The 26,497-nt window shown below is 46.6% G+C and overlaps 1 protein-coding gene across 1 annotated transcript; it reads right to left on the minus strand.

Annotated features, from left to right (window-relative positions):
- Window positions 1–176: 176 nt before the first annotated feature.
- Window positions 177–26,497, minus strand: LOC147442086 (uncharacterized). The gene is made up of 11 exons (XM_086528389.1): window positions 25,978–26,497; window positions 25,782–25,869; window positions 22,460–22,551; window positions 22,258–22,376; window positions 22,058–22,173; window positions 20,116–20,240; window positions 19,942–20,028; window positions 19,719–19,779; window positions 19,607–19,647; window positions 19,406–19,526; window positions 177–737 (listed from the first exon to the last, which is right to left on the minus strand). The coding sequence occupies exons 1-11, from the start codon at window positions 26,310–26,312 to the stop codon at window positions 678–680; spliced, it is 1,245 nt and encodes a 414-aa protein (XP_086384515.1). The 5' UTR covers window positions 26,313–26,497; the 3' UTR covers window positions 177–677.

Consider the following 26,497-nt stretch of genomic DNA (forward strand, 5'->3'; position numbering starts at 1 on the left):
CTATGCTAACAACAATATACAAGAGGGAATATCAAGTACAAACTTTGGATGCAGAGCTTAAGAGTTCAACACAAATGGCATGGTTGCCTACTTCAGCTTCATTTAGGACTTCCCAAGCTCATTTCCTCTTGTACTCAACACCCTTTTAATTTCACCATGTTGCCCAATCAAGGAACGACAGCCCAAGTTTGTATGTGATTACATGGCAAAACTACACAATATTATGTGGTCAAGTGCATATTTCCATGCTTTGAATGTAAAGAGTTTGCATGTGCATGCCTTTCGTCTATACCTAAATTTTGATGATCAGACGTGCATTATGTGCATCTATACAACCAACAACTCGATGGAGCAATAGCTTACTAAACGTGTGCATTAATTAACATGCCCAGCTGTGTACATGAAAGGAAACTTCAACATCATCTTGGATTCTGTTTCTTGTATGCAGGATAGCACACCAACTCCTTGTAAACACACATGTGCACAATCCTGTTTGAATACAGGAAATGGGAGAAGACAATCGCATTCTACAATGATAGCTCCATATTGTACACTTTTGACGCCTCCATGCTCAAAGCTTCCGTTGTGTCACTATTTGTCCACCACCTAATCTTCAGGTTCATTGGCTTTCCCCTTTTAGCAAGTTCATAGAACGTTCAGCTTGTTTCAAAACCCCTCTACTTGTACCATCCTGCCACTATATATCGAACAAGGAAACATAATGCAACAGAGAGTGCCTGCAAACAACAGTTCAGAATATTAGTTTTCCCACCATGTAAGGGCTTAACCAGCCTGGAAATCATTCCCAAGGCAATAACAAAACAGTCCTTCGATTTCAAATCTTAAATAATTGCAAAATCTTTTACCACAAACCTCAATTCAAGAACCTCTGCTTGATAGTGTTAGAGGTCAATGAAGGACTACACAACTTAGAAATCCAACTTCACAAAGCTCAGAACGCCACTTAAGAGAAGACAACATAGTGAAGACTAGAATAAGCAGTGCACTTTCTTTCTCCCTTCCTCTCATTCCTACCGAGATTCACTTACATAGGACTTGTACAATGCTTTTTTATCCCAAAAAAGAAAACAAAAAGAAAAACAGGGCTTCACTGATTGTAGCACCAGCAATGCCCACAACAGCCAAAAGCGAAGCTGGTCAACACGACAACAAGGCACATGGTGTGAAATCTCTCTCTCTCTCTCTCTCTCTCTCTCTCTCTCTCTCTCTCTCTCTCTCTCTCTCTCTCTATCTATCAGATTCACCGGTTTGTAATGGATTGGTCTCATAGGTCATTTTGGCATTTTGCTGTCCTACGCGAGGTGCTGTCCTACGCGAGCTCATGCGACCTCCTACTCGAGCTGTCCTACTCCGCTGCTGTCCTACGCGAGCAGGTCTCTCTCCCTCTGCAGCGGGACGCGGTCTCTCTCTCGCAGCAACCCGCAGACAGAGGCAGGGGACCTGACCCCGTAGGCAGCTGTGCCTAAGCCTGCGTCTGTGCGGACCACCCCAGCGCGCGACCTGTTCCGTACGCACACAAGCCCTCTCCTCTCTGCAAGTTCTTCTATGCGTAAAGGACTTCCTACGCATAGCAAGTCCCCGGCACCCCCCCTTCATCTACGCGTAGAAAGACAAATATCTCCTACGTTGAAGTTTAAAGGTTTTTAAGCTTTAAGATAAACCTTTAAGTTTGCCTTATTCTCAGTCCCTCACCCTAGTACCCTACCCCACATTTGTGGCTCGGGTTCGATGGATCCGCCTACCGAAGGGGAAGGGCCGGGTGTAGATAGCTACACCACCCCAAAAAAAACAACGGCTACTTTCAAACAGAGAAACAGAGATATTGTACTATCACCTGTATCCTTACGAGTTGGGAAAACCTCCAGGATACATGATGAGCTACTGATGGAGAAGGTCCAGGTGATGCTCAAATCAGAGCTAAACTATATGAGGGATGACATCAGGAAGGAAATGCACGCGAACGCTTAGAGCTACAGGAACTCCATGTATGGAGACATGATGAGAGAACTAAGGAGAGAGATCCGGGGGATATAGAATGAGGAAATTCAGATCGTGAAAACGGAATTACGAAACCTAATCAAGGCCAAAGTAGGTCACCAAGCCTTTGAGCTGGACGGTGCTCGCTGCTGCTCCTGCGCGTTCCCCTCCCCCCCCGCCTGCACCTGCTCTCCCGCGCCATAGCCCCCCCCTCCGCCTTCGCCCTTGCGTTGCCCCCGCTGCACGCTGCCCCCTGCCTGCGCGCTCTGTCCGCGCGCGCTGCTGTGCTTGCACCCAGCCTGCGCGCAGCCCCGCCCGCTGCCACCCCTCTTGTTCGCTGCCCGCTGCCCTCGCCGCTCCAGCCCCATATCCTCACGCCCCCCCCCCCCCCTACTCCGAAGGCCTCGTTTAATTTGCTTGGCAGTGGATTTTCATTTGGTTTCTCCTTGCCGAGCTTTCAAGCGTTAGCCTTCACGCCCGCCCTTCTCCTTCAGAGCAGCACACACTTATGGAGGCTCATGCTCCGCCCCAGAGGGGCTCCTCCGAAGCCCCCGAAGCCCGATTCCGCTGAGCCCACATTCGACTTGCTCTTTCGCCGACAAAGCAAGCGAGCCTAGCCGCAGAGGTAGAGCGTCTGCAGGCGACCTCAGTCATTTGCAAGATTCTCGGCACCCGACCAAGCAGAGGAGAGCTGCGTGACCTTCTCCAGGCCCGCCTTCTCGCAGAGGTGGGCAAGATCTTGGATGTCCAAATTCTCGGACGGGGGTACTACCAAATTGAGTTCGAGACCTCCGAGATGGCTTCCAAGGTCATAGCTATGAGTCCACTGGCCATCCGAGCATCACGCGCCCACTTTCGACAGTGGCGTCATGGTTTTGACCCGACTTCGGATGTGCTAGTAGAGGAGGCAGACATCCCCATCTCAGTCTGCTTTCCGGGTTTACGGAGGGAGTACCTACCACTTCTCTCCAAGATTGGCTCCGCCATCGGGACTGTCCGAGAGACACCTCGTACGGCAGCATCAGTAGCTGCCAAGGCGGCTGGCATCCCCTCAGTTCGAGTTTTGGTCAGAGATACCCACATGCTCCCGAAGGTCATCCTTCTGCCTCGGGTGAGTGGGGGTTCGTTTAGATAGAGTGTGGAGTACTCGGGTCTTCCGAACCAGTGCTTCATTTGCAGACAGATGGGCCACCTAGCGAAGGCCTGCCCACGGAGGAGGCCACGACCTGCACCTCAACCTCAGCCTGCCAAGGCTGGGCCGCAGCCACAGCGAGCGGCACAGCGCACAAATTCAGAGTCGCCCTCCGAGCCTGGGGCTCCAACGGAGGAGGGGTGGCAGCAGGCCCGTGGCCTTCGATGCCAGGGGCCACAGCGACAGCCTGACACTCAGAGTGGCCCTCAAGTGCCTACTCAGCAGCAGTGGGTTCCCACAGGGAACCGCTTTGGTCCTCTTGAGCAAGAGGAGCCGGCTCCCCTGCGCCAACCTCCACCTCCGCTTCACCCTCGCCAATCGCCCCCCCTTCAGAGTTCCCCTCCTCCTCCTCATCCCCCCCCCCCCCCCCCCCCCCGCCCTCTGCTCCCGTCCACTCACCACCTCGCCCTTCTTCCTCTTTCGCCCCTCCCTGCTTTTCCTCCCCCCTGCCCCCTCCAGCTCCTTCTCCCCCCCCTCCTGCTCCAGTTCCACAATCGACTCGGGAGACTGGTCCCTCGCTGGCGGCTAGGAGATCTCTTGGCAGCGCCTTTGCCACGAGTCTCCTAGAGAGAGAGGGTCAGCCCTTCTTGCGGCCCCCTCTGCAGATTCAGACATCTTCCCTTGCAGCTATCCCTCGTGGTCTGACGAGCATTGACCTCCAACACCGCTGGGATTTCTTCGACTACGGGTTCACTCGCTTTCTCGGCGACTCCGCAGCAGACCACGAGGCAGCCTGCTTCAGGGTCCATGCTTTGTTCCTCGCCGCTAGGGGGACAGAGGCCTTGGACTCAGCAGTTGGTTTCTCCTTCCCCCTCTGTGGTAGGACCGAGACAGAGTGGTCCCTCGACTCAGTGGTGGGATGGTTGCATACACAGGTTCTCGAGTTCTCTCATCACATGGGAGAACTTGGAGTTACAGATTTATTGCAGACGTTGTGGCCATTGGCCAAGTTTGCGGTGACACCCCTAGACTCAGCAGGATGTAGGCACACTGTGGTGTACTTTTTTGCTGATACGCAGTGTTTGCCTTGCTATGTATACATTCATGAGGACTCCTGGACAGAGGAGGTTGCTTCACGTATGGCTCGCTCTGCTTGGGATTGGACTAGGCACTTACTACAGTCTCGCCTATCTAGAGGACGCTCGGATGCGGATTACTCCCCATCCAAGCCAGCCTCGAAGATAGCCCGTCTTGCTGCTGCGACAGCATTTGTTCTCTCTCGCTCCCCATGAGGATCGTCTCGTGGAACGTGCAGGGACTAGGTGGGCCCCAGTTTCAGCGACACCGGGGCCGGTTGCCACAGGAGCTTCAGCGTTGCCTTGTGGGAGGAGAGATTGATCTCCTTATGCTACAGGAGCACCATCTGTCTGAGAGCCGCATTCGGCGATGTGGTCAGATTTTGCGTGGACGATATGATACCTTTTGGTCAGCTGCTTTTGGACCTGGAGGCATCCAGGGTGGGGTATGTATGACTATTGCGGACTCATTGCAGCAGGCCATTGTGGGCAGAGGGATTATTGTGCCAGGCAGGGCTCGGTGGATTACTATGCAGGTTCAGGGTGGCCTTGTGGGCTTCCTGAACATCTATGCGCCCAATGTGGCAAGTGCTCGTGCAGAGTTTTGGTCACAGATTGTTGAGTCTTTGCCACAGGCTGACCATTGGTGTGTAGGGGGGGACTTCAACATGTTGGAGGACCCTTCTGACAGGATTGGAGGCAGCCATGCTACTGTGCATGGAGTCCAGTTAGCAGCTTGGGAGAGGTTGTGTATGACTTTGAGGGTCTCGGATACATGGCAGCACTCTGGCTTTGTGAGGCCTCCAGAGAGTCTTGCCTTCTCTAGGTCGGACCGCAGAGTGGGTGGAGTGAATCTATCGCGGAACCTCGGCACTCGCATGCCAAGGTCAATCAGTTGAGGAGACCCGATGGGTCAATTGTTTGTGAGCCCGAGGATATGCGTGCAGTTGCTACTGACTTTTATCGTGAGTTACTGTCGGCTGAGCCCCAGTCAGAGCGACAGGATGCATGCAGAGAGCAGGTTTGGGCACAGATGCCTTGTCTTGTGATTGAGGAGATGCGCCAGAGGCTAGAGATGCCTCTTCAGCTTGAGGAGCTACACACGGCTCTTAGGGCCCTACCTCGTGGTAGCTGTCCAGGTGAGGATGGGCTGACTCCCAGTTTCTTCTTGGAGTACTGGGACCTGCTTGGCCCAGATCTTTGTAGTGCCTTTCAATACATTCTGCACACAGGAGTGATGCCGGATAGCATGAGTGAGGGCCTGATTTACCTCATTCCAAAGGAGGGTGGCTCCTTGGATGAGATTCGACAGTGGCGCCCCATCACCATCCTCAACTCAGCCTACAAAATTCTTGCCAAGGCTCTGAGTTTGAGGATTCATCCACTTTTGGACAGCCTTATACATGGGACTCAGACAGGTTTTGTCAAGAACACAGTATCCTTGACAACATCTTCACTTTCTCGGAGGCTTCTGCCCTCGCACGGCTCCGTGGGGAGGACCTTGTGATTCTCCTTCTCGATTTTGAGAAGGCATACGACAGAGTTGACTGGGACTTTCTAGAGGGCACTCTACGCAAGATGGGCTTCTCGGATGCTTGGATCAGAGGGGTGTCAGCTTTGTACAGACAGGCTCACAGTCACGTGCTTTTGGCAGGAGGTAGAGGAGAGCGCTTCATGCTCACACGTTCGGTCAGACAGGGTTGTCCTCTTGCCCCCTTTCTCTTTCTGTTCTATGCGGAGGCGATGAGCAGATTTCTGGTGTCACAGCAGGTTGGTCTGAGGGGCCTCGCACTCCCTATACGGGGAGATGAGCTTCTGGACGTTGAGTTTGCCGACGACTCAGCCTTGTACTTAGAGGGCCAGGAGGCCAATCTACACAAATGTGAGTAGGCTCTGGCGACCTTCTGCTGTGCATCGGGCGCACTGATCAACTGGAGAAAGACAGTGGCTTTCTCGGTTGGCAGTGCCCCTGTGCCAGATTGGATGCCAGGAGAGGGTTTCAGGTGGATTCCTCAAGGGACTGCAATTCGGTACTTGGGTTGTCAGGTTGGTTTGGATTTGTCCCCCCAGCAGCAGATTGCTCCTCTTCTCCTGTCCATCAGGAGAAAGCTGTTACATTAGAGCTCAGCACGACTTTCGCTGGCTGGTAGAGTGGTAGTTGCCAACCAGGTGTTGTTGGCGACTATGTGGTACATCACTTCTTGCTGGATTTTCTCGAGTTCTTGTATCAGCCAGGTAGAGAGGTTGATCAGGAACTACCTTTGGTAAGGTCGTGACACTCAGATTGCCTGAGCCAAGGTGGCTTGGTCGGTCATCACACTTCCTTGTTCTCAGGGAGGGCTTGGGATCATTGATCCAGCACAGCAGAGCAGAGCCCTTCTTGGGAATTTCGTCGTCAGAGGACTTCTTCCAGATGAGGAGCCCTGGAAGGAGTTCTTGCTGCAGAGGCTTCGTGCCAGGGTGCCTCAGTCAGGAGGCCCTTGGCAACCTTCGACCAGATGGATCTTTACAAAGTTGCGCCGAGTTGGTTTGAGCAGGAGACTGGAGGACCGATTCGCTGTGAGTCTGCTTCGATCTTGGGAGCTCTTACGGCGTGGCCTAGAGCAGAGACAGCCGACGTGCACGGAGGAGCGCCTACGGCAGCCCCTCGTATGGAACCCCATGGTTAGCACTCAGAGAGGCCACTTGGTTGGGAGTCGGCCTCATGTTTCTTGGGGTCCCATGGCGCTCTCTAGGTGACTGGCTTGAGTTCACAGGTTTGTCAGAGGAGGTGCAGGGTGTCCCGCTACAGGGCATGAGAGGGGTGCAGAGCATGTGTCAAGACATCTCAGAGTCAGTTCCAGTTGAGTGGCTCACGCCTCTCGAGACAATAGCACCCCGGTGGATGGGAGCTTTCACACGACTGGAGGTTCTCATTTCAGTCAGGGTCTGCTCAGAGACTGTCCCAGCCCTATTCTTCGAGCTTCAGGGTGGGGGACGATTACAGCGAGTTGCAGTAGAGGCCCCGCAGGTAGCAGAGTGCTGTTTCCAGAGGATCCGAGTTGTGGGCATCTGTGGGAGGACTTGCGTCATAGACCCTAACCCAGCAGCTCTTGAGACTGGACACTGGAGGCTATGGGCTTGGGAGTGTTGTCCACTGGCACGAGTACAGTGGGATCCTGGTGAGTGGCTATGGAGGGACCCTTTCTCTTTTGCAGACCGCCCAGGAGTCCCCTTCTTTCAGTACACTATTCGGCTTGGACGTCACATACTTGCAGCACAAAGAGAGGCCCGCCCCGCTGCATCAGGTCATTGGCAGGAGGAGGGCCTCACAGTCGAGTTCTTTGCAGGTTGAGTTTTTCATCGGCTTTTCATCCACAATCAGATGGTCAAACAGAAATTTACAATCAATTGGCTTTTGATGTTTTAAAGTCATATGTGCATGATCAACAGTCTCAGTGGGAGCTCTATCTCCCATTGGTTCAGGCTATTTTGAATGACTCTTTTTCTTCTGCTATTGGTCGAACTCCGTATGAGGTAGCTTTTGGCCGTCCGTTCCAGTCACTTTTGACTCGCTCGGTCAGTCAAATGCCTGATGCCAATGCTGAAAGTCAGTCATTGGATGAGATTTCTGAGAGTGTAAAGCTTCGGCTAAGCAAGGCTCAGGAATCTTATTCACGGCAGGCTAATAAGCATCGTCAGGATGTTTCGTTCAACGAAGGAGATTGGGTGTATTTAAGAATCATGAAGCAACGTCTTAAGCAAGTTGGAAAGAAGTGTCCAAAGTTGTCTTTTCGTATGTATGGTTTATTTCTAGTCATCAAAAAGATAAATGAGGTTTCAATGAAATTGCAGTTGCCTAACTCATTTTCCATGTTTTTTGGTTGAAAGTGTTTCAGGGAACACCTCCAAAGGACATTTCGAAAGAAGAACCAGAGATCATCGATGAAGCTGAAGTCATGGAGCCGGAGAAAGTGTTGTTGCATCGGTTTCGACATGGTTCGAAGAAGCAAGTGAGAATACTTTTTGAAGTTCAAGGATCGAGAAACCCACGAAGTGGTGTGGGTCGATGAAGAGTTTTTCAAAGATTATCCAGAGTTGTTGGCAGATTACAAGGAAGCCATGCAGCTCGGTACCAATACCTCACTTTAAAAAGGAGGGGATGTCACGTGACACATCCAACCCAATGTGTCCGTGGATAAGCTACTTAGATAACAAGGGTTTCGTCAGTCCAGTCAGTCTAGATTAGAAGTGATCTGGCACTTATGTGAGTCTATTCGTAGACCGTGCATGCCCAATCACTTAGTGTAGATGCATATCCTCTGGTTGCACACAGCATGATCATAAGCATTCCCATCAGAATCCTTTAGGCGAATTTTCCAGTGCATTTAGCCTATTTTACCTATTTTTGACATTTTTCACTTATTAATTTAAGTGACTTTTGTTGGAAAGTAGGTAGGGCAAATTGGGTAAGATAATATATAAGCAAACCAAGTTTAGCGCTAATTGGCAGATGAGCAAGGAGAAAAACAGGCTTCGGCGACAGGTTCCCTCTCTCTCAGCAAGACTCCCAACCCTTGGCGCTTCCATCAAGCAGGAGGCCTAGCGTTTTTCATCAAGTAAGTAGTCTAGCATTTTTTTCATCTAATCGCCTAGGCTCTCTCTCTCTTTGCATTTTGTCACGTGACACATCCCAACCCTATGTGTCCGTGGACAAGCTACACCATAGCAGGGTTTCCGTCAAGTCCAGTCAAGTTAGATTAGAAGTGATCTGGCACTTTTGTGAGTCTATTCGTAGACCGTGCATGCCCAGTCACTCAGTGTAGATGCATATCCTCTGGTTGCACACTGCATAAGCATAAGCATGTCCATCAGATTCCATCAGAGTCAGTTTGGGAATTTGTCAGATGACTTTATCCCATTTTTCCCTATTTTTAACATTTTTCACTTATTTATTAAGTGACTTTTGTTGGGTACTCAGTAGGGTAAATTGGGTAAGTTAATATATAAGCAAACCCAAGTCAGCACAAATTGGCAGATGAGCAAAGACACAGCAGGCTTCCCCAAGCAACAGGTGTCCCATCCTCTCTCAGCAAGACCCTCTCCAAGTCCTTGGCGAGGCCACTCCCTTTCCTCAGCATTTTCCTCATCGCCATCGTGATCCCTTCCCTTGGCGTTTCCAGGACAGCCATCGCCATCCCTTAAACTTCTCAAGCCTAGCGTTTTCTCCCTCCACTAGCAGCAGCCCCCAGAACCCACTAATGCTAGCATTATCCTGGCATCAGTAGCGATCCCAAGCACCAAAACGCAGCAAGGAATTCAGCCTTCAACCTGCAGGGAGACCAGCGTTTTATCTTCAGCATTCAGCCATTAAAAACGCAGCAGATCTGCAGCATTTTTGGCCTCCATTGTCAGCGTTTTACAGCAGGGATTTAAGCAAGGAAAACGCAGCCCATTTGCCGGAGGTTATCAGCAGATACAGCAGCGTTTTGTTCTCACCAATTCAGCCCGACAAAACAGTCATTTTCAGCCTTAAGATTGCAGTAGAAACAGCCCATTTCAGCCCCCAAAACAGTCCATGAAATCAGCAGATAGAAGATCCCAATTTTCAGCCACGAAGTCGTCATCATCATCGCCGTCGTCGTCATCGGCTTAGCCCCATTGCATCGGTCCATTGCATACGAATTGTACACCTTCGTGCAATCAAAGTAGACCACTCTCGCCGACGAGAGTGGGGCCTTCGGAGGAGGGTTTTACAACCTCTTGGTGTCATATCTCTTCTCTCTCCTTCTCTCAGTCTCATACACTTGAACGCACAATCCACCCACTTTGTTCGTGATCATAGCACTCTCCGTAAGACGGAAAGCTCTCTCTTTCCCTAAGAACTAAAAGGAACCTTGAGCAATAAAGATCACTAATCTTGAGAAATTACAACATTCATTCCGCTGCACCTTACATTGGTATCAGAGCTTTGGAAGTGTTCTGCATTACTCAAGGGAAGAACCACAAGAATTTTTTTTGCTTGTTGCGGTCGCACGAACCCAAGTTCACTTGGGCGAGTCAATTCCTAATCATGTTTTGTTGAAGAGTGATAGGAATCCCAAGAAAGAAGGGCTTGTCCAGCCTCCCCTTTTGTCTCTTTTCACTCATTGAGAGCGGACCGTGCACTTAGCGGCCGGCCAATCGACGTGAGGTGGGAAAAAGAAACCTTGGTGTGAGCGCAAGGCCGCCAAGGGGTTCGCCCACAGAAAAGGGTAGAACTCGGGTGAAGAGAAGATCCTTCTCCAACCCGATTTGCAAGCGAAAGAAAACCTCAAGAACCTCAAGATCCGCAAGAACCCAAGAACCAAGACCCTCAAGAACCCAAGTTCCTCGCGAGCTTAAGACCCCAAGATCATAGTGCATGGTCGTCACCCGAAGCGGCATGGATACTTCGCATTCAGGTGATGAGCATGAGAGAGGCGACGAAGGATTCTCCCCACCCGGAGATTTTTCCAACCTTCCCTCTTCGCCATCTACGCCAAACCCTATGGAGGCAATGGTCATGCAGATGATGCCCATGATAGATAGACAGGAAGACAAGCGCCTTGCTTTAGAACGCGAGCGCCTTACTCAGGAGCGTGAGCGCATTGCTCTTGCCGCAAAACAAGAAGAAAATCGCCTTGCTCAGGACCGTGAGCGCGATGACAGAATTGCAAGAATGGTCGCAGATCAAGCAGCCAAGGACAGCGAGCACGACGAAAGAAACGCAAGATTTGCCGCACAACAAGAAGAAAATCGACTTGCTCTTGAACACGAGCGCGCTGAATGAAATGAACGAAAAGCAAAAAAGGAGACCGAGTGTGAGGCTCAAAGGGAGCTTCGCAATCAAGAATTTATTGCCCAAATCCTAGCCTCCAAGACCGAACCACCCAAAGATCGTGGGAGTTCGTCAAGTGGCGCAAGCCACGATGTGGATTCACACAATCCAATCACAGAGAAGTTGACTTTCAATAAGTATGACGGTAAGATGGATGCTACTGTTATTCATTCTTGGTTGCATCAATTTAATGCTTATTTTGCGACAACTAAGAAAACAAGCAATAGCAAAGTTTTGACGGCAGCTATGTACCTTGCCGGTGATGCCATAAATTGGTACCATGCATGGCAAGAGGCACATCTAGCCGCACACCTAGAGGCAACCGACGATTTCACGCCCCTCTCTTTTAGTTGGGCTGATTTCCAAGACAAGCTCAAGGCGCGGTTTATGCCACCTCAGTACCTCGCACAATTGAAAGAGGATTGGCATAATCTCAGGCAACATGGTATGCCAGTCATGTCTTTTTCTAACCGTGTTTTGCAGCTAGGCACTTAACTACGCAAGTCGCATGAGCGCAAAGAGGCTTTTCTCTTTGGGTTAGACGAATACATCAAGTTTGATGTTGAAGTCTTTGACCCCGCGGATCTCAACAAGGCGGTAGCAATCGCTCTCGCCCAAGAGATGAAGCACAATAAGGGAAAGCCTAAGGAGAACAAGTCTTCTCAAGGGACATCTCAACATTCTCAGAACACACAAAATGGTAAGAACGGTAAGAATGGTAATTCTTCTAGCCCTTCTTCCTCTAATTCCTCGGAAAAGAACTCTAACAATGAATCTAAGGGTAAAGCTAAAGCACCTGCAAAACCTAAGCTCACCCTGATGAAAAAGCTTCACAAGGAATTATAGGAGGATACATCACGGCTGAAGAACAAGTGATTTATGCTAAAGAAGGTAGATGTTTTCAATGTCATGTTAAGGGTCACATTAAGAAGGCATGTCCTAAAACAGTCCCACCTAAAGAACCAAAGGCACCTACAACTACCACAAACTCTGTCACAACACAACCTACATCTTCTCATGACGTTGACACACACATTGATGAATATCTCTTGAAGTGTTATGGTCATGTAAAAGGACAGCGTTTCATCATATTGTTTGATCCAGGCAGTATGCATGATGTGATTAGTCCCTCTTGTTGAGAGAGCCCACCTAGAGGTTAGTCATAAATCTCCTCTCGAGGTTTCTGGCTTCGCTCCTCGTATGGACTCTGTCATCACGAAGGAGTGCCTTGATGTGATGTTTACAGTTCAACAAGCTTCTTTTCGTAGGAAATTTCTTGTTTCTCCTCTCTCAGGATGTGATATGATTTTAGGCATTAAATGGTTTCGTGAACTAGATGCTCACATTAAATTTGGTGCTAACACGATCACTTTACATTCCGATACTAATTCCCCCCTCATCATTCGTGCTGAGGAGGGCTTGCATTCTTTGCCTCTCATCTCGCATGTACAGGTAAAGCGTGAATTACGACGAGGAGCACAAGCGACATTCATTTATGCTGCTCTAGTTTATCAGAGCATTCAGGCTCCAGGTAAGTATTCGGAGTTGTTTACGAAATTTAACATCTCTTTTTGCAGGATAATCTTCCACCTCGTCTCCCACCGGAGCGGCAGGAGGACCATCGCATCGAGCTTATGGAGGAAGCGTAGCCTGTCAGTAAGGCTCCCTACCGTTTGAACAAGTCACAGGAAGAAGAATTAGAGCAACAACTCACGGAGTTGGTGGCTAGAGGATTCATACGTCCTAGTGTAAGTCCTTTTGCTGCCCCTATTTTGTTCGTTCGCAAGAAGGATGGTTCGTCTCGTTTGTGTGTTGATTACAGGGCATTAAACAAGATGACCGTCAAGAACAAGTTTCCGATACCTCGCATTGAGTATATCCTCGATAGGCTCAATGGGGCAAAGGTTTTCAACAAGGTCGATCTCAAAAGTGGATACCATCAGGTACGGGTATTCAAAGGCGACATTTTCAAGACCGCCTTTCGCACCGAGCGAGGGCAATGGGAGTATATTGTTATGCCTTTTGGATTGACAGGAGCCGTTGGTACGTTCAATCGTCTCATGGTAGGCCGTTTCGGCGATATGATAGGCGTATGTGTGTTCATCTTCTTAGATGATATTCTCATTTTTTCTGCATCGTGGGAGTTAGATGTTGAAAGGGTACTAACTCGTTTGGATGAGTGTCAGTTATATATTGCAGCTAAGAAGTCGGAATTTTTTCTTACTGAAGTCACTTATTTGGGTTATATCATTTCTGCAGAAGGCATCAAGCTAGATCCCGCGAAGGTGGAGCAGGTTCGTAATTGGGATTTGCCCAAAATTGCATATGATGTGCGTTCTTTTCTTGGTTTATGTCAAGCATATAGTTCGCACATAGAGAATTTTGCACGCATTGCTGCACCTATGACTGATGTTTTGAAAGGGGTAAAGACTCACCGTCAGCGCGTAGACTTGCCCGAGGCAGCCATGGAGCTTTCGCAGCTCTCAAGGTTGCGGTGACAGAAGCACCGTGTCTTATCCTAGCCTCTTGGGATGATCCCTTTGAGGTATAGACGGATACGAGCAATGTCGCCATAGGCGCTGTGCTCCAACAGCATGGTCGCCCAGTAGCTTTCCTTAGCCGAAAGCTTAATAGTGCGGAAAAGAATTATTCAGTTTATGATAAAGAACTTTTGTCTGTCATTCACTCTCTTAAGCATTGGAAGCATTTTTTGTATGGTAGAGAGTTTATAGTGCGCACAGATCATCAAGCCCTCAAGTGGCTACAGTCCATGCCTAGTGCACATTGGAGTGATCGCCAAGCGCGTTGGTCACAATTTTTTGAGCAATTTGGCGGTTTGATTGAGTATGTGCCTGGAAAAGCTAACCCTGTTACAGATGCGTTGAGTCGCAAAGGACAGATTTTGGCTCTTGAGTCAAGAACCACTTTTTCTATACAGGGTGAGTCTTTCGAGAGCATGAAGAATCAGTATGCAGATTTGGAGTTTGGTAAGTATTGGTTGCAGGCTCTTGCTTCCCAAGGGCCCAGCAACTATCTCATTCGTGATGGATTGTTATTTTTTCGTCAACATCTATGTGTGTTGCCCTCTCTCAGGCCAGTCATATTGCATGATGCACATGACTCTCTCACGAGTGGGGACAGGGGTATGAACACCACATTGGAAAAGATTGAACGATTTTTCTATTGGCCTAAAATGCGAAAAGATGTGTTTAGTAATGTCACACATTGCACTATATGTCAAAAAGTAAAAGCTCCTCGGGGTAAGCAGCAAGGCCTCTTGCTTCCGCTGCCTATTCCCGAGGGACCCTTTCAGAATATCTCTATGGATTTTGTGACTAACTTACCACCAAGTCAGCATTCAAGGAACACTCAATGTTTAACTATTGTTGATCGTTTCAGCAAATTTTGCATGTTGATTCCTTGTAAGGCCACAGTTACTGCACAAGATGTTGCACGATTGTTCATAAAGCATTGGTACCCCCTCTATGGTTTGCCAAAGTCCATTGTTTCAGATAGGGATGTTAAGTTTACGTCCAACTTTTGGCGTGCACTCTTTGAAAATTTTGGCACAAAGTTGAATTTTTCATCGGCTTTTCATCCACAGTCAGATGGTCAAACGGAAATCTATAATCATTTGGCTTTTGATGTGTTGAAGTCTTATGTTCATGATCAACGGTCTCAATGGGAGCTCTATCTCCCATTAGTACAGGCTATTCTCAATGATTCCTTCTCTTCTGCTATTGGTCGAACTCCGTATGAGGCAGCTTTTGGCCGCCGATTCCAGTCACTGTTGACTCGATCAGTCAGTCAAATGCCTGATGCCAATGCTGAGAGTCGGTCATTGGATGAGATTTCTGAGAGTGTGAAGCTTCGGCTAAGCAAGGCTCAGGAATCTTATTCTCGACATGCTAACAAGCATCGTCAGGAGGTCTCGATCAAGGAAGGAGATTGGGTGTATCTACGAATTATGAAACAGCGTCTTAAGCAAGTTGGAAAGAAATGTCCTAAGTTATCTTTTCGTATGTATAGTCCATTTCCACTCATCAAAAAGATTAATGAGGTTTCAATGAAATTGAAGTTGCCTAACTCATAGTCAATGCACAACGTTTTCCATGTTTCTTGGTTGAAAGTGTTTCAGGGAACACCTCCAAAGGACGTTTTAAGAAGAAGAACCGGAGATCATCGATCAAGCAGAAGTCATGAAGCCGGAGTAAGTCTTGTTGCATCGGTTTCGCCATGGTTCGAAGAAACAAATACGACAGTATTTTTTGAAGTTCAAAGATCGAGGAACCCATGAAGCGGTGTGGGTAGACGAAGACTTCATCAAGGATTATCCAGAGTTGTTGGCAGACTACAAGGAAGCCATGCATCTCGGTACCAGTACCTCACTTTAAAAAGGAGGGGATGTCACGTGACACATCCCAACCCTATGTGTCCGTGGACAAGCTACACCATAGCAGGGTTTCCGTCAAGTCCAGTCAAGTTAGATTAGAAGTGATCTGGCACTTTTGTGAGTCTATTCGTAGACCGTGCATGCCCAATCACTCAGTGTAGATGCATATCCTCTGGTTGCACACTGCATAAGCATAAGCATGTCCATCAGATTCCATCAGAGTCAGTTTGGGGATTTGTCAGATGACTTTATCCCATTTTTCCCTATTTTTAACATTTTTCACTTATTTATTAAGTGACTTTTGTTGGGTACTCAGTAGGGTGAATTGGGTAAGTTAATATATAAGCAAACCCAAGTTAGCACAAATTGGCAGATGAGCAAAGACACGGAAGGCTTCCCCAAGCAACAGGTGTCCCACCCTCTCTCAGCAAGACCCTCTCCAAGTCCTTGGCGAGGCCACTCCCTTTCCTCAGCGTTTTCCTCATCGCCATCGTGATCCCTTCCCTTGGCGTTTCCAGGACAGCCATCGCCATCCCTTAAACTTCTCAAGCCTGGCGTTGTCTCCCTCCACTAGCAACAGCCCCCAGAACCCACTAACGTTAGCATTATCCTGGCATCAGTAGCGATCCCAAGCACCAAAACACAGCAAGGAATTCAGCCTTCAACCTGCAGGGAGACCAGCGTTTTATCTTCAGCATTCAGCCATTAAAAACGCAGCAGATCTGCAGCGTTTTTGGCCTCAATTTCAGCGTTTTACAGCAGGTGGTCAGCGTTTTACAGCAGGGATTTAAGCAAGGAAAACGCAGCCCATTTGCCGGAGGTTATCAGCAGATACAGCAGCGTTTTGTTCTCACCAATTCAGCCCGACAAAACAGTCATTTTCAGCCTTAATATTGCAGTAGAAACAGCCCATTTCAGCCCCCAAAACAGTCCATGAAAACCAGCAGATAGAAGATCCCAATTTTCAGCCACGAAGTCGTCATCGTCATCGCCGTCGTCGTCATCGGCTTAGCCCCATTGCATCTGTCCATTGCATACGCATTGTACACCTTCGTGCAATCAAAGTAGACCACTCTCGCCGACGAGAGTGGGGCCTTCGGAGGAGGGTTTTACAACCTCTCGGTGTCGTATCTCTTCTCTCTCCTTCTCTCAGTCTCATTCACTTGCACGCACAATCCATCCACTTTGTTCGTGATCATAGCACTCTCCATAAGACGGAAAGCTCTCTCTTTCCCTAAGAACTAAAAGGAACCTTGAGCAATAAAGATCACTAATCTTGAGAAATTACAACATTCATTCCGCTGCACCTTACACATTTTCAGCAATAGCCTCACCGCCGGCAACCTGCAAACCTTAGCGTTTTCAGCCCTTGCCATCGCCTCAGGTCCTCCGGCATAGCGTTTTTGATCCAAGCAAAGATAGCCATAGATTTCAGCCTTTGGACAATTTCAGCAGGTGAATTTCAGCCCCTTTTCCATAGCCATTTCAGCCCCGACAGAGCAGCAGATTTTCAGCCATAAAAGACCATCAAATCAGCGTTTTCCATTGCGTTTTCAAGCGGAGCAGAATTCAGCCAGCAGCGTTTTTGGACAGCAGATAAAAGGTTGCAGATTTCAGCCCTTAGGTCGGTCTCGCCATCCCCGTCGTCATCGCCGACATAGCCTTGAATTGCATCATTCACATGCATCCACTTTGTACAAGTTTGTGCAATCAATAGTAGACCACTCTCGCCAACAAGAGTGGGGCCTTCAGAGGAGGGTTTTACATCATCCTTGGTGTCGTATTTCTCCTCTCTCTATCTCTCAGTCTCATACACTTGCACGCCCAGTGTCCACTGACTTTGTTCGTGATCATAGCACTCTCTCATTAAGAACGGAAGGCTCTCCCTTCCATAAGAACAAAAAGGAACCTTGAGCACAATATGGAGCACTCATCTTGAGAAAGAACAACATTCATTCAGCTGCACCTTACAAAGAACCCACACAACCTTGGCCACAATTAAAGTTGAAGTGAACGAGGTCTCCAAGACCGTCCCAAACATGGAACGAATCCTGAAGAGTAGGGGGAGGTACTCCCGCCTCAGGCCTAGGAAGCAAACTGAGATAGGAAGATCTACCTCCTCCTCCATCACATCCGAAGTCGGCAGGTTGAAGCCATGGTGCCACTCTCTAAAGTAAGCTCGAGCCGCCCGAATGTTGAGCCGGCTCATCGAGATCACTATGGCTACCATCTCAAGAGACTCGAACTCTATACCTCTCCCGAGAATCTGCACATCAATAATCTTGCCCACTTCGGTGAGGAGACTGGCATGGAGTAGGTTCCGAACCTCGCCTTTGTTGGGTGGCCGTGTGCCAATGATCTTGCAGATGACTGAAGTGGCTTGAAGCCGTTCCACCTTGGCCATCAAGCTCGCCAGAAGAGCAAGTCGAAGGGTCAGCTCCGCGGTGTCCAATGAGGTAGCTTCAGTAGAGTCCCTCTAAGGTGAAAGAGGGGCCGCCATTCTGTGTGTGTTGCTGAGAAAGAAGGCGAGGACAACGTGGCAAGCCACCAATAGGTGTCACAAACTGTTGACGTGTCCGGTCACTGAAGAGCAGAGCCAACCTTCAGGTCACGGCCGAGGGCCCTAAACCCTAAGAAGAGCAAGCAACAGCAAAAGAAGAAGTCCTACCAACTTATGGTACCCCATCCGATGGGGCCCAAGTGACATAAAGGATTAAAATAAAGCAGGACCCACACACACACACACAAAAAGACTGGCGTAGCAGCTGATGACGTGGCAACTGTACGGAAACCCGAAAATTGCTCTCACATGACGACGTGGCAGACTGTAGGGACTTCCACGTTTTGCGCTGATTGCTGACGTGGCACTTGTATGGAATTCCGTGATTTACGCTGGCAGCTTTTTGGCATTGCTTTTGGACCAGAAGCTTTTGAGTTTGAAGGCGTTTCATGTAAACTACTTTTGGGGCCTAGGGCCTTTAAATATGAGGCCATGGGCTCATTCTCTGGAATGCTTCCTACAAAAGGTGCAGAGTCTGGAGTACCCGCTTGTACTGTGTTGATACAATATAAAGAAATACCGAAAGGGGCGCCAAGGTTTGGGGCCAATACTCTCTGGGGTGGAATTCCGCCACTCCATGTCGCGTGTCGTCTCTCTCTCTCAGTTCAGTTGTTATTGAAGTGCTAAAAGTTTGTTCAGTCTGTTCTTTTCTATTGGCACGTGGTGCCCGTCTTGTGACAATAGGTGAGAGCAGCCTGCGGGGAGCTCAAGGAAGACAGGGCAGCGAAGTGGGGTGGGGGCAAGTCAAAGAAAGGGTGGATTGCGCGAGGGGGGAAAGGGACCGTAAGAGGGGGGAGGAGGCTGGGGAGCGCAAGGAGGGACAGCAGCAGCGAGCTCGTCTTCCCAAGATTTTTTTTTTTATTACAGCCCCTGTTCTCACAAAAAAAAAGGTATGTGTCCATAGTGGTGCAGCTGCTGGAGTAGTGTGTGGGGGAGCCTGGGCCGTACCTGGTAGAGCATGAGGGCAAGAGTAGGTCGATTCGCTCTAGACTGGGCAGCGGGATTGGCCAATACCTATGACATAGCAGGAGACGCCGTAGACAGCAGCAGGCTGCTGTTGGCGGAAAGTATGGAAACGAGAAGCCCGCTGCCAACCATCAGCAACGCCCTAAGGGAGGGGGAGGCTGGGGCTCAAAACGGCGTGGAGGTTGGGTACTGAAATCTCAGGGACAAACAGGGCACACTCGGCCATAATGAAACCTCTCACTAAACGCCTTAAATATGAAGAACCAATACAAACTTGTATGTGGTATATGCACCACTGAATATAGAAAACATCAACACAATATCAACTGGTCACACCTTGCGAGCATAATTATCAGATATCAATGCAACAATTTGTACGTGGGACAACTTTGACGATTTATACAGTCTGCTACAAGAGGACAGAGACTTCATAAAAGTTTACCTGAAAGAGTAGCAATCTGATCAAGAGTTGCAATTCTGAACACCGTCCAAAGAGTCTAAGGAACAAATTAACAAGATTCAAATCCTTTGTTCCTGTGAGAAGCCCTGTTTTTGGATCAAATCTGTGGAGAAGGGTAAAAAATGAGAAAAGCCAGAGTATTTTGCTCTACTTCAAAAAAGAGCGGAGAGGCCTTATCCTCACATGGGCAAGCGATGTCGTGGGCAGGGTATTATCTTGAAAAGCTGTTCAAAAATAAACATTAGAAGCAGACCTTCACAATAATAGAAAGTTACTGAAAGCAAGTATTTTGTACCTGTGGTGTAGAATATAGAAAATTGAGTATCTGTGGTAGAAAAAGGAGGAGTAATGTTTCACTGCAAACAATGTACTCATATTTTATAAACTAGATTTACCCAACCATTGTGAAACAAAGCACAAATAGTAATACCATACAATTCTCGCAAAACATGAATTAAACACATCGCAATCATGGCATACTGCTGATAAAGATAACAAAGTGAGGGTTTTCAAATGACCTGAAATGTCCAAGGATCCCTGCCACAGCCAATGTCATGCCTGCGAAATAAGTGTACGTGTCACCCACAAACACGGATGAGGGATACCTGCATTGATTTGCATATCCAGTTGGGAGGGGTGCAAGCCGGATCAGGCACAAAGATTAAAATGCCAAGCAGTCAAAGCAATCTGACCAGTTGTATGCAAGAAGACCAAGTGACACCCCAATCATCGGTTGCAAAAGATAGATTGAGAATGCATGCGCTTGTTGGCGTTCAAGTCCTACTGAGCCAATTTGCATTATGTTGTGAACAAGCACCTGCATAAAATCATAGAGCAAACAGATTGAGTTCTCATGTAGAGCGCCAAACAAAGTAAAGTCTCAAACAAGCTAAGAGCATTTCATGTGCATTGCTTTAGGAGACAATATAAGTGAAGTTTTCATTAAACAAGGAAACGTTGTAAAGAACAAATATTCTATGGACTTCTAGAGGCTCAAAGCTAATGCATCTACAAATTGAAGTTATGCCCTTCAACATAGGCAGGCTTTTTTTGGTTTGTTTAGTGATTTTCTGAGCCTCAACATCAAGCTGTTGTAACCATAGCATCTTGTCTTGACCCTCACATGCAGACAAACAGTGCTAAGAGCTGTTTTAAATTTGGGTTTGCCAAAGCAAGTAAAACACCATGAAAAATAAGCCCACATCAACAAATTGAAGTGTTACCCTTCAACAAAGAAGGGCCCTAGCATGTTGACCCTCACATTTACAAATCTAAAAGCTGCTCTACAACGAAAACAGCCTTTCTTGGTTTTTTAATTCTTTTCTGAGCCTCAGCATCAAGTTGTAACCATCGCATCTTGATCCTCACATGCAAACAAAGAGTGTAAAGAGCTGTTCCAATTGGTTTTGCTAAAGCAAGTAAAATAACATGAAAAGCCAGCCTACATCTCATTCCATCACTCAATATCATGCCCATAGATATTTACATACAAAAGCAATGTATTTAAGATGCACCTAAGCGCATTTTCCACCTTTCAATCTTGCTTTATAATTCATCACTAATAGAAGAAAGAAAGAGATGTCAACAAGATAAGTCTTCTTTACATATATGCTCAGTAACCACTTTCACAATTCTTCCTATAGACAGACATATCATCCTTCTAACAGATAGCAACCTAGCAAAGTACTTTTTCAATACGTGACTATTAATTTGCAATTGGTTTAGAGAATTATCCCAGCAATGAATTGATGTTTACCATTTGGAAACCTATTGACCTTTGTTTTGGTGCTTTCAAAACATGCCATTATGATCGACGTTATCATTGTCGATACAAAATCCATTCTTCAGACAGACCTTTCGTTTCTTCATCACTCTCCTTCAAGCTTACATATCAAGTTCAAATTTGAAAATATGCCTATCACATAAGTTCAGGTTCTATTCAATTTTTTGTCTTGAGAAAACATTTACAAACTTGAGAACAAAAGATGCATCACATTCATGGAAAAATTCACAGATTAAGGATTTCCAAAAGAGGGCTTTAAGAATCAATATCGTAAATTTTCATGTAGTAAACCTCCCAAAGCCATCATCTTTATGAACATGCATTGAATTTCTGATTCATCTCATTAAATTAAGAATAGCGTGGAGTACTAAGCATGTAGCAAACATTGAGCTTCTTACACAGATATTCAACAAAATCTGCCCCGAAACCTAGACCTCCTGTCAAATTTACATGAGTAACCTTTACGATCTTTCCCCTAACGTATTTTTTAGCATCAACAAAATAATGGTAGTATATAGCATTTGTAGTGTGCACATGTGTAGCCAAAAGAGAGTGCATTGAAAGCTCCATAACATGGGAGTTCCAGAGCCATCAATCGTTTCAGTGTCTGTCAATCAAATTGTAGCCTTCCTATGGAGACATGGGAGTAGTGTGCCTCTCACATGAAATACTGGATTTCGAGCAGCATGATAGTAGAAGAGGTTACAACTTGACAACTAATTAGAGCAACACTCTATAAACCACTCTCTACAAGATGTTTCATTTAATCCACCGGGATATGTTAACAGATATTCAAAGTCATATAAGCTTTGAGTGCAACCACTTTTTAACTATAGACGAGCGAAGCATACCCCACAGCAAATGACAACAGTCTGTCCAACTTCTAATCCATTGATTCCAGCATGGATGTTGATTGCATTGGAACAAAATACCGCCAGAAAACCCATATAGAGTTTGTACACCCATCCTGCATGCATTTAAAAAAAGAAGGAAGTTTTTTTAGTTTAGAAACAAAGACATTTGAGGGAATAGTAACCAAATGGTTTATTACCTAGGTTCAATATCTCGAACCCAATATAGCCTTGAAGTGGCTTTGGTACAAGGATTGAGGTTCCCCCAGCATACGCCATCAACAAAGGAAGAGCCCCAAATGAAGGCACCAGTAGTTTTCTGAGAGAAGATAACCACTACAAAGTCCGTCACAATACAGAAAGTAAAACCTTTCAGAAAGCTGGGTTACATTCATAACCTACACGCGCCAAGGTATGTCAAGAACATCATCCATAAATCCCAAAAGAATCATAAAGCATATGGATGCAAGGGCTGCATTGTACTCTACAAGCCACTGCCACAAAGAGAGAAAGGTTAACCATAGTAGCCTTATTTAAGGATGGAACTTTGTAAAGACTCAACATACTGCAATGGTGGAGATCGGAGACAACTGAAACGATCCTTCTACTGTTTACATGCTCACAACTGGGATTGATCTCCACTCCACTTACATTTAAGAGCAGTTATCACACAGTGGTAAAAACCTTAAAACATTTTAAGTGCGCATAAAAGAGCGATGACATTTTCCAGACAAGTAAGAAACTTTTGTGCAGCAACCGATTTGACAAATTTCATGCTGATCAGGATTCAATCTGACAAACTCTACTCATGGCCCCTCTTAATCTACCATAATGTGTAGCTAATGTAAAATATGCATCACTTGTGAACCTTGTACAAATAAAGGTAGCACATTGGATGGTAACTAAGCTTATTGGAATCTATCATGAAGATGTAACTCACCAACAAAGGCTTATGGGAGATTGTGAAGGCCATGGAACCACTCCCGCCAGCAATGGCAATCTTGAGTCAGACACAAAAGAGCAGGAATATCTGCAGCCAATAGTTGATTAGAAGATAAATGACCCAATGCCCAATTAGCTATTCCGCAGACACTTCTGAAGGAGCTATCCCCCGCTTCAACAGTGCTCGAGCTAGGTTTAGCTAGCCAAAGGATCACTTCGAGCGCGTGCGCAATAACTCTTCCAAACCAGTTGTCCACTCTATGAGCGAGCACAGCAGAAAACTTGCGAAAGAGGCATTGCCATGCCACCAATCTGTGATATAGGTCGTGGAAAATGTCTTGACAGGTTATGGATCCACATGTTAGAGAAGGATTGATCTTGAGAGTAGTTAGGATTGCACCTCAAGGCCTTCACAAGACTGCATTTACAACTACCTTAAATTGGATGAGTTTCTAGTACCTTTTGGCATTACTACCAATGCTCTTGCGACTGTAAACATGATGATGAACAAGATATTCAAGAGATCCACAAAATGTTCTAGGCTCTTAGAGAGCATTGGTTGGTTATCGACATGCAGAAGAGTGTTCTTCACGAGAAAGATTCATTTCCTTTGTCATATCCTCTCTCCAAAAGTTGTTTGCATGGATCCAACCAAGGTTGCAACCATCAAGGATTGGTCATCCTTACAGATTGCAATGTCAGGAGTTTCTTGGGTTTGAGTTCCTATTACAACCGATTTGTAACTTGCCAGCTCCACGTGGCAACAGGAAAATCACTCTAATACAAACTCAAATACAATATGAACCACTTGCTCTAAAGATGACACATGCGAGGTCCCCCTTCAAAGTATGGGCCCCAACATTGAACGCTGTTAACAATACTTCTTTATTATTGATCAACAATTGTGTTACAAGATGCTTTTGATTGCTTTTGAGCCCATGGGGCCCCTAAAATAAAGGCTAGAGTGCCAATTGTTGCTTGTATTTATATAGGAGTGGGCTATTTACAACTTTGCATCCACACGCATCACACTAAACCTCAAATTGTTTCTGCAAATCTGGTAAAATCAATACAGGACCAGTTGTCAACTTTTCCTTAAGAGTCTTGAATGTTGCAATTTATGATGGTCCCCAAGCAAAGGGAACTCCTTTTTGAGTCAAAATGTGTAGCGAAGAAGCAATCTCTGCAAACTTTCTAATGAGCTGCCTTTAGTATGAACATAATCCCAAAAAGCTTCAAACTTCACGTACATTTTTCAAATCTGGCCAATCCTTGATGGTTTCTAATTTGGCCGTCCATCTGTACAACCTCTGCAGAAACAATGTGTCCCAAAAAGTGTATTTTTGGCAAGCAAAACTTGCTCTTTTTCCCGTTGACCACCAATCTATGTTGTCCTAGTGCCTGAAAGACTTGTATGAGATGGTGTTTGTGTTCTGTTTCACTCTTGGAGAACACAATGATATCATCGAAACAAGTGCCCACGAATGACCTGCACTCTCTAAAAATCCTATCCATCATCCTATTGAGCGTTGCAGGAGCCATTGTGAGACCAAAAGGCATCACCAAATACTCGTACAATCCAAAGGACATCCTAGACGCAATCTTGTATACATCTCCAAAAGCGATCCTAATTTGATGATAGCCACTTTTCAGGTCAATTCTACCAAAACACGTAGAACCATGTTTGTCAAGTATATCATCGATCCTCGCTATCGGAAACCCGTTCGTGATGGTGATTTTGTTGAGAGCTCTGTAGTCAATGCACACATGAACATTAAGGTGATCTATTGGGCTGGATTAGATCCTTTCCAAGAAGTTCTTTCACTTGGTTCATAATTTCCTCATTCTGGCCTTTGCTTGCTCCGTAAGTTGGCCGGTTAGGTGGAGTGCTGCCGGGAATCAAATCAATCGTATGATCTTCAGGTCGCTAAGGAGGTAGCTCTCCAGGAAAACCCTCAAAGAAACAATCGGCTTGAGCTTCTAAAGTCTATTTCAGTTGTGCTCAATCGGTGATTTCTAGCTGGCATGTCGTGTTGGTTACACACGGTTTCATGTTGATAGCAAAGATTATCCATGATCAATGGCTTCCATTGAATGATACATTGTTGGTTTGATTGCTTCCAGACTTAAACTACTATAGCTTTGCATCTCCCGATCCGCAAAATAAATTGGACTATGATATCGTTAGCTCTCTTTTATCGGAAAAGAAGTCCGCCCTGATCTCAAAGGCATAGATTGGACTATGATATTGTTACCTCTCTTTTGTTGGAAAAGAAGTCCGCCCTGATCTCGAGGACACAAAGCGTACTTTTTCAAAAAAAACCACGAGGAAACTTTAGAAAAGAGTTTCCACAAAAGCTTAAAAAGTTGGTGGAATGGTTCAGCTTTAAAGAAGGGCATGTTCATTTGAATGCTCCCAAAAATACTGAAACCAAAAAGACATGGCAGAAGCTCTTGACAACTTGCCCTTTCTAGGGGATAAGACTTCACCAAAAAATGTTCCTGTATTAAACATGTATGTCATCTCTTCCTCATGTTAGGAGCTTCACATATACAAAGCTTCATGTATGAAAACTCTTCCTCATGTAAGGAGCTTAATACACACAAAGCTTCCCAACCATACTTTGATTAAAGCATTATCCCAAATACTACCCAGCTGGGTAACAGCAGGACGAATCCATGATTCAGCCGGTATAATGAGGTGCGCGGATAGATTCAGAAAAACTTCAACAAAGTTATTGTCATCTAAAGTAAACATGACAGCTGGTAAAATTTCACTTGCCTCCGAATCTGGGGTAAAATAGAAGTGCTGGAAGAGAAACATCACAACCAGATATACTACGCCCGACACCAAGCCCATTGATTCTGGTCTGTCCATAAAAATCATGTCCCCAAGCAAATGTTAGAATTCCTTCGCGAGTGCAGAACCTGAAGGAACTCTACATTCCAATTAAAAACAAAAATGTAGAATTTCTTACACTTGAAGAAGCCCAGCAGGCGATCCCTTCTTATTGATGTCATAACCAAACATTTTTCTTCTGAGCACATATTTGGCTGCGACAGGGATCACATAAACTGTGGCCACGAGGCCTGCAAAGCTCATTGCCGCATTGATGTGGATAGATCTTTTGATAGCATCGTCTAGATCCAGAACATATATGTAGTAAACGTAAGGGAGTAAGCACAATAGCCCAAAAATGAAAACTGCCTCGTGCTTGATTGTTAAGGAGGGTGCAGATGAAGGATCCTCTTTCGCAGCTGCTGCTGCAACAGATGCTGCTTTGGCCTTTCTCTTGATTAACCCCTCTGCCATGGCGAAGAGGCTTGAAAACCCACTTCCGTTTTGCTGCAAGCACTTTAAGAATGAATGTGTTCGAGCTTCTGACACGCACTTTCACCAATGGAACAATGCCAACTGGCCGACAGTATTAATCGTCAGGCCGAGTCGGCCGACTCGATGTTGCAAATCGAAAGGACTTTGCTGAAGGTTAAGGGCAC

Source organism: Adiantum capillus-veneris, chromosome 14 (assembly GCF_014529385.1).
Source record: "Adiantum capillus-veneris isolate H3 chromosome 14, ASM1452938v2, whole genome shotgun sequence".
NCBI lineage: Eukaryota > Viridiplantae > Streptophyta > Polypodiopsida > Polypodiales > Pteridaceae > Adiantum > Adiantum capillus-veneris.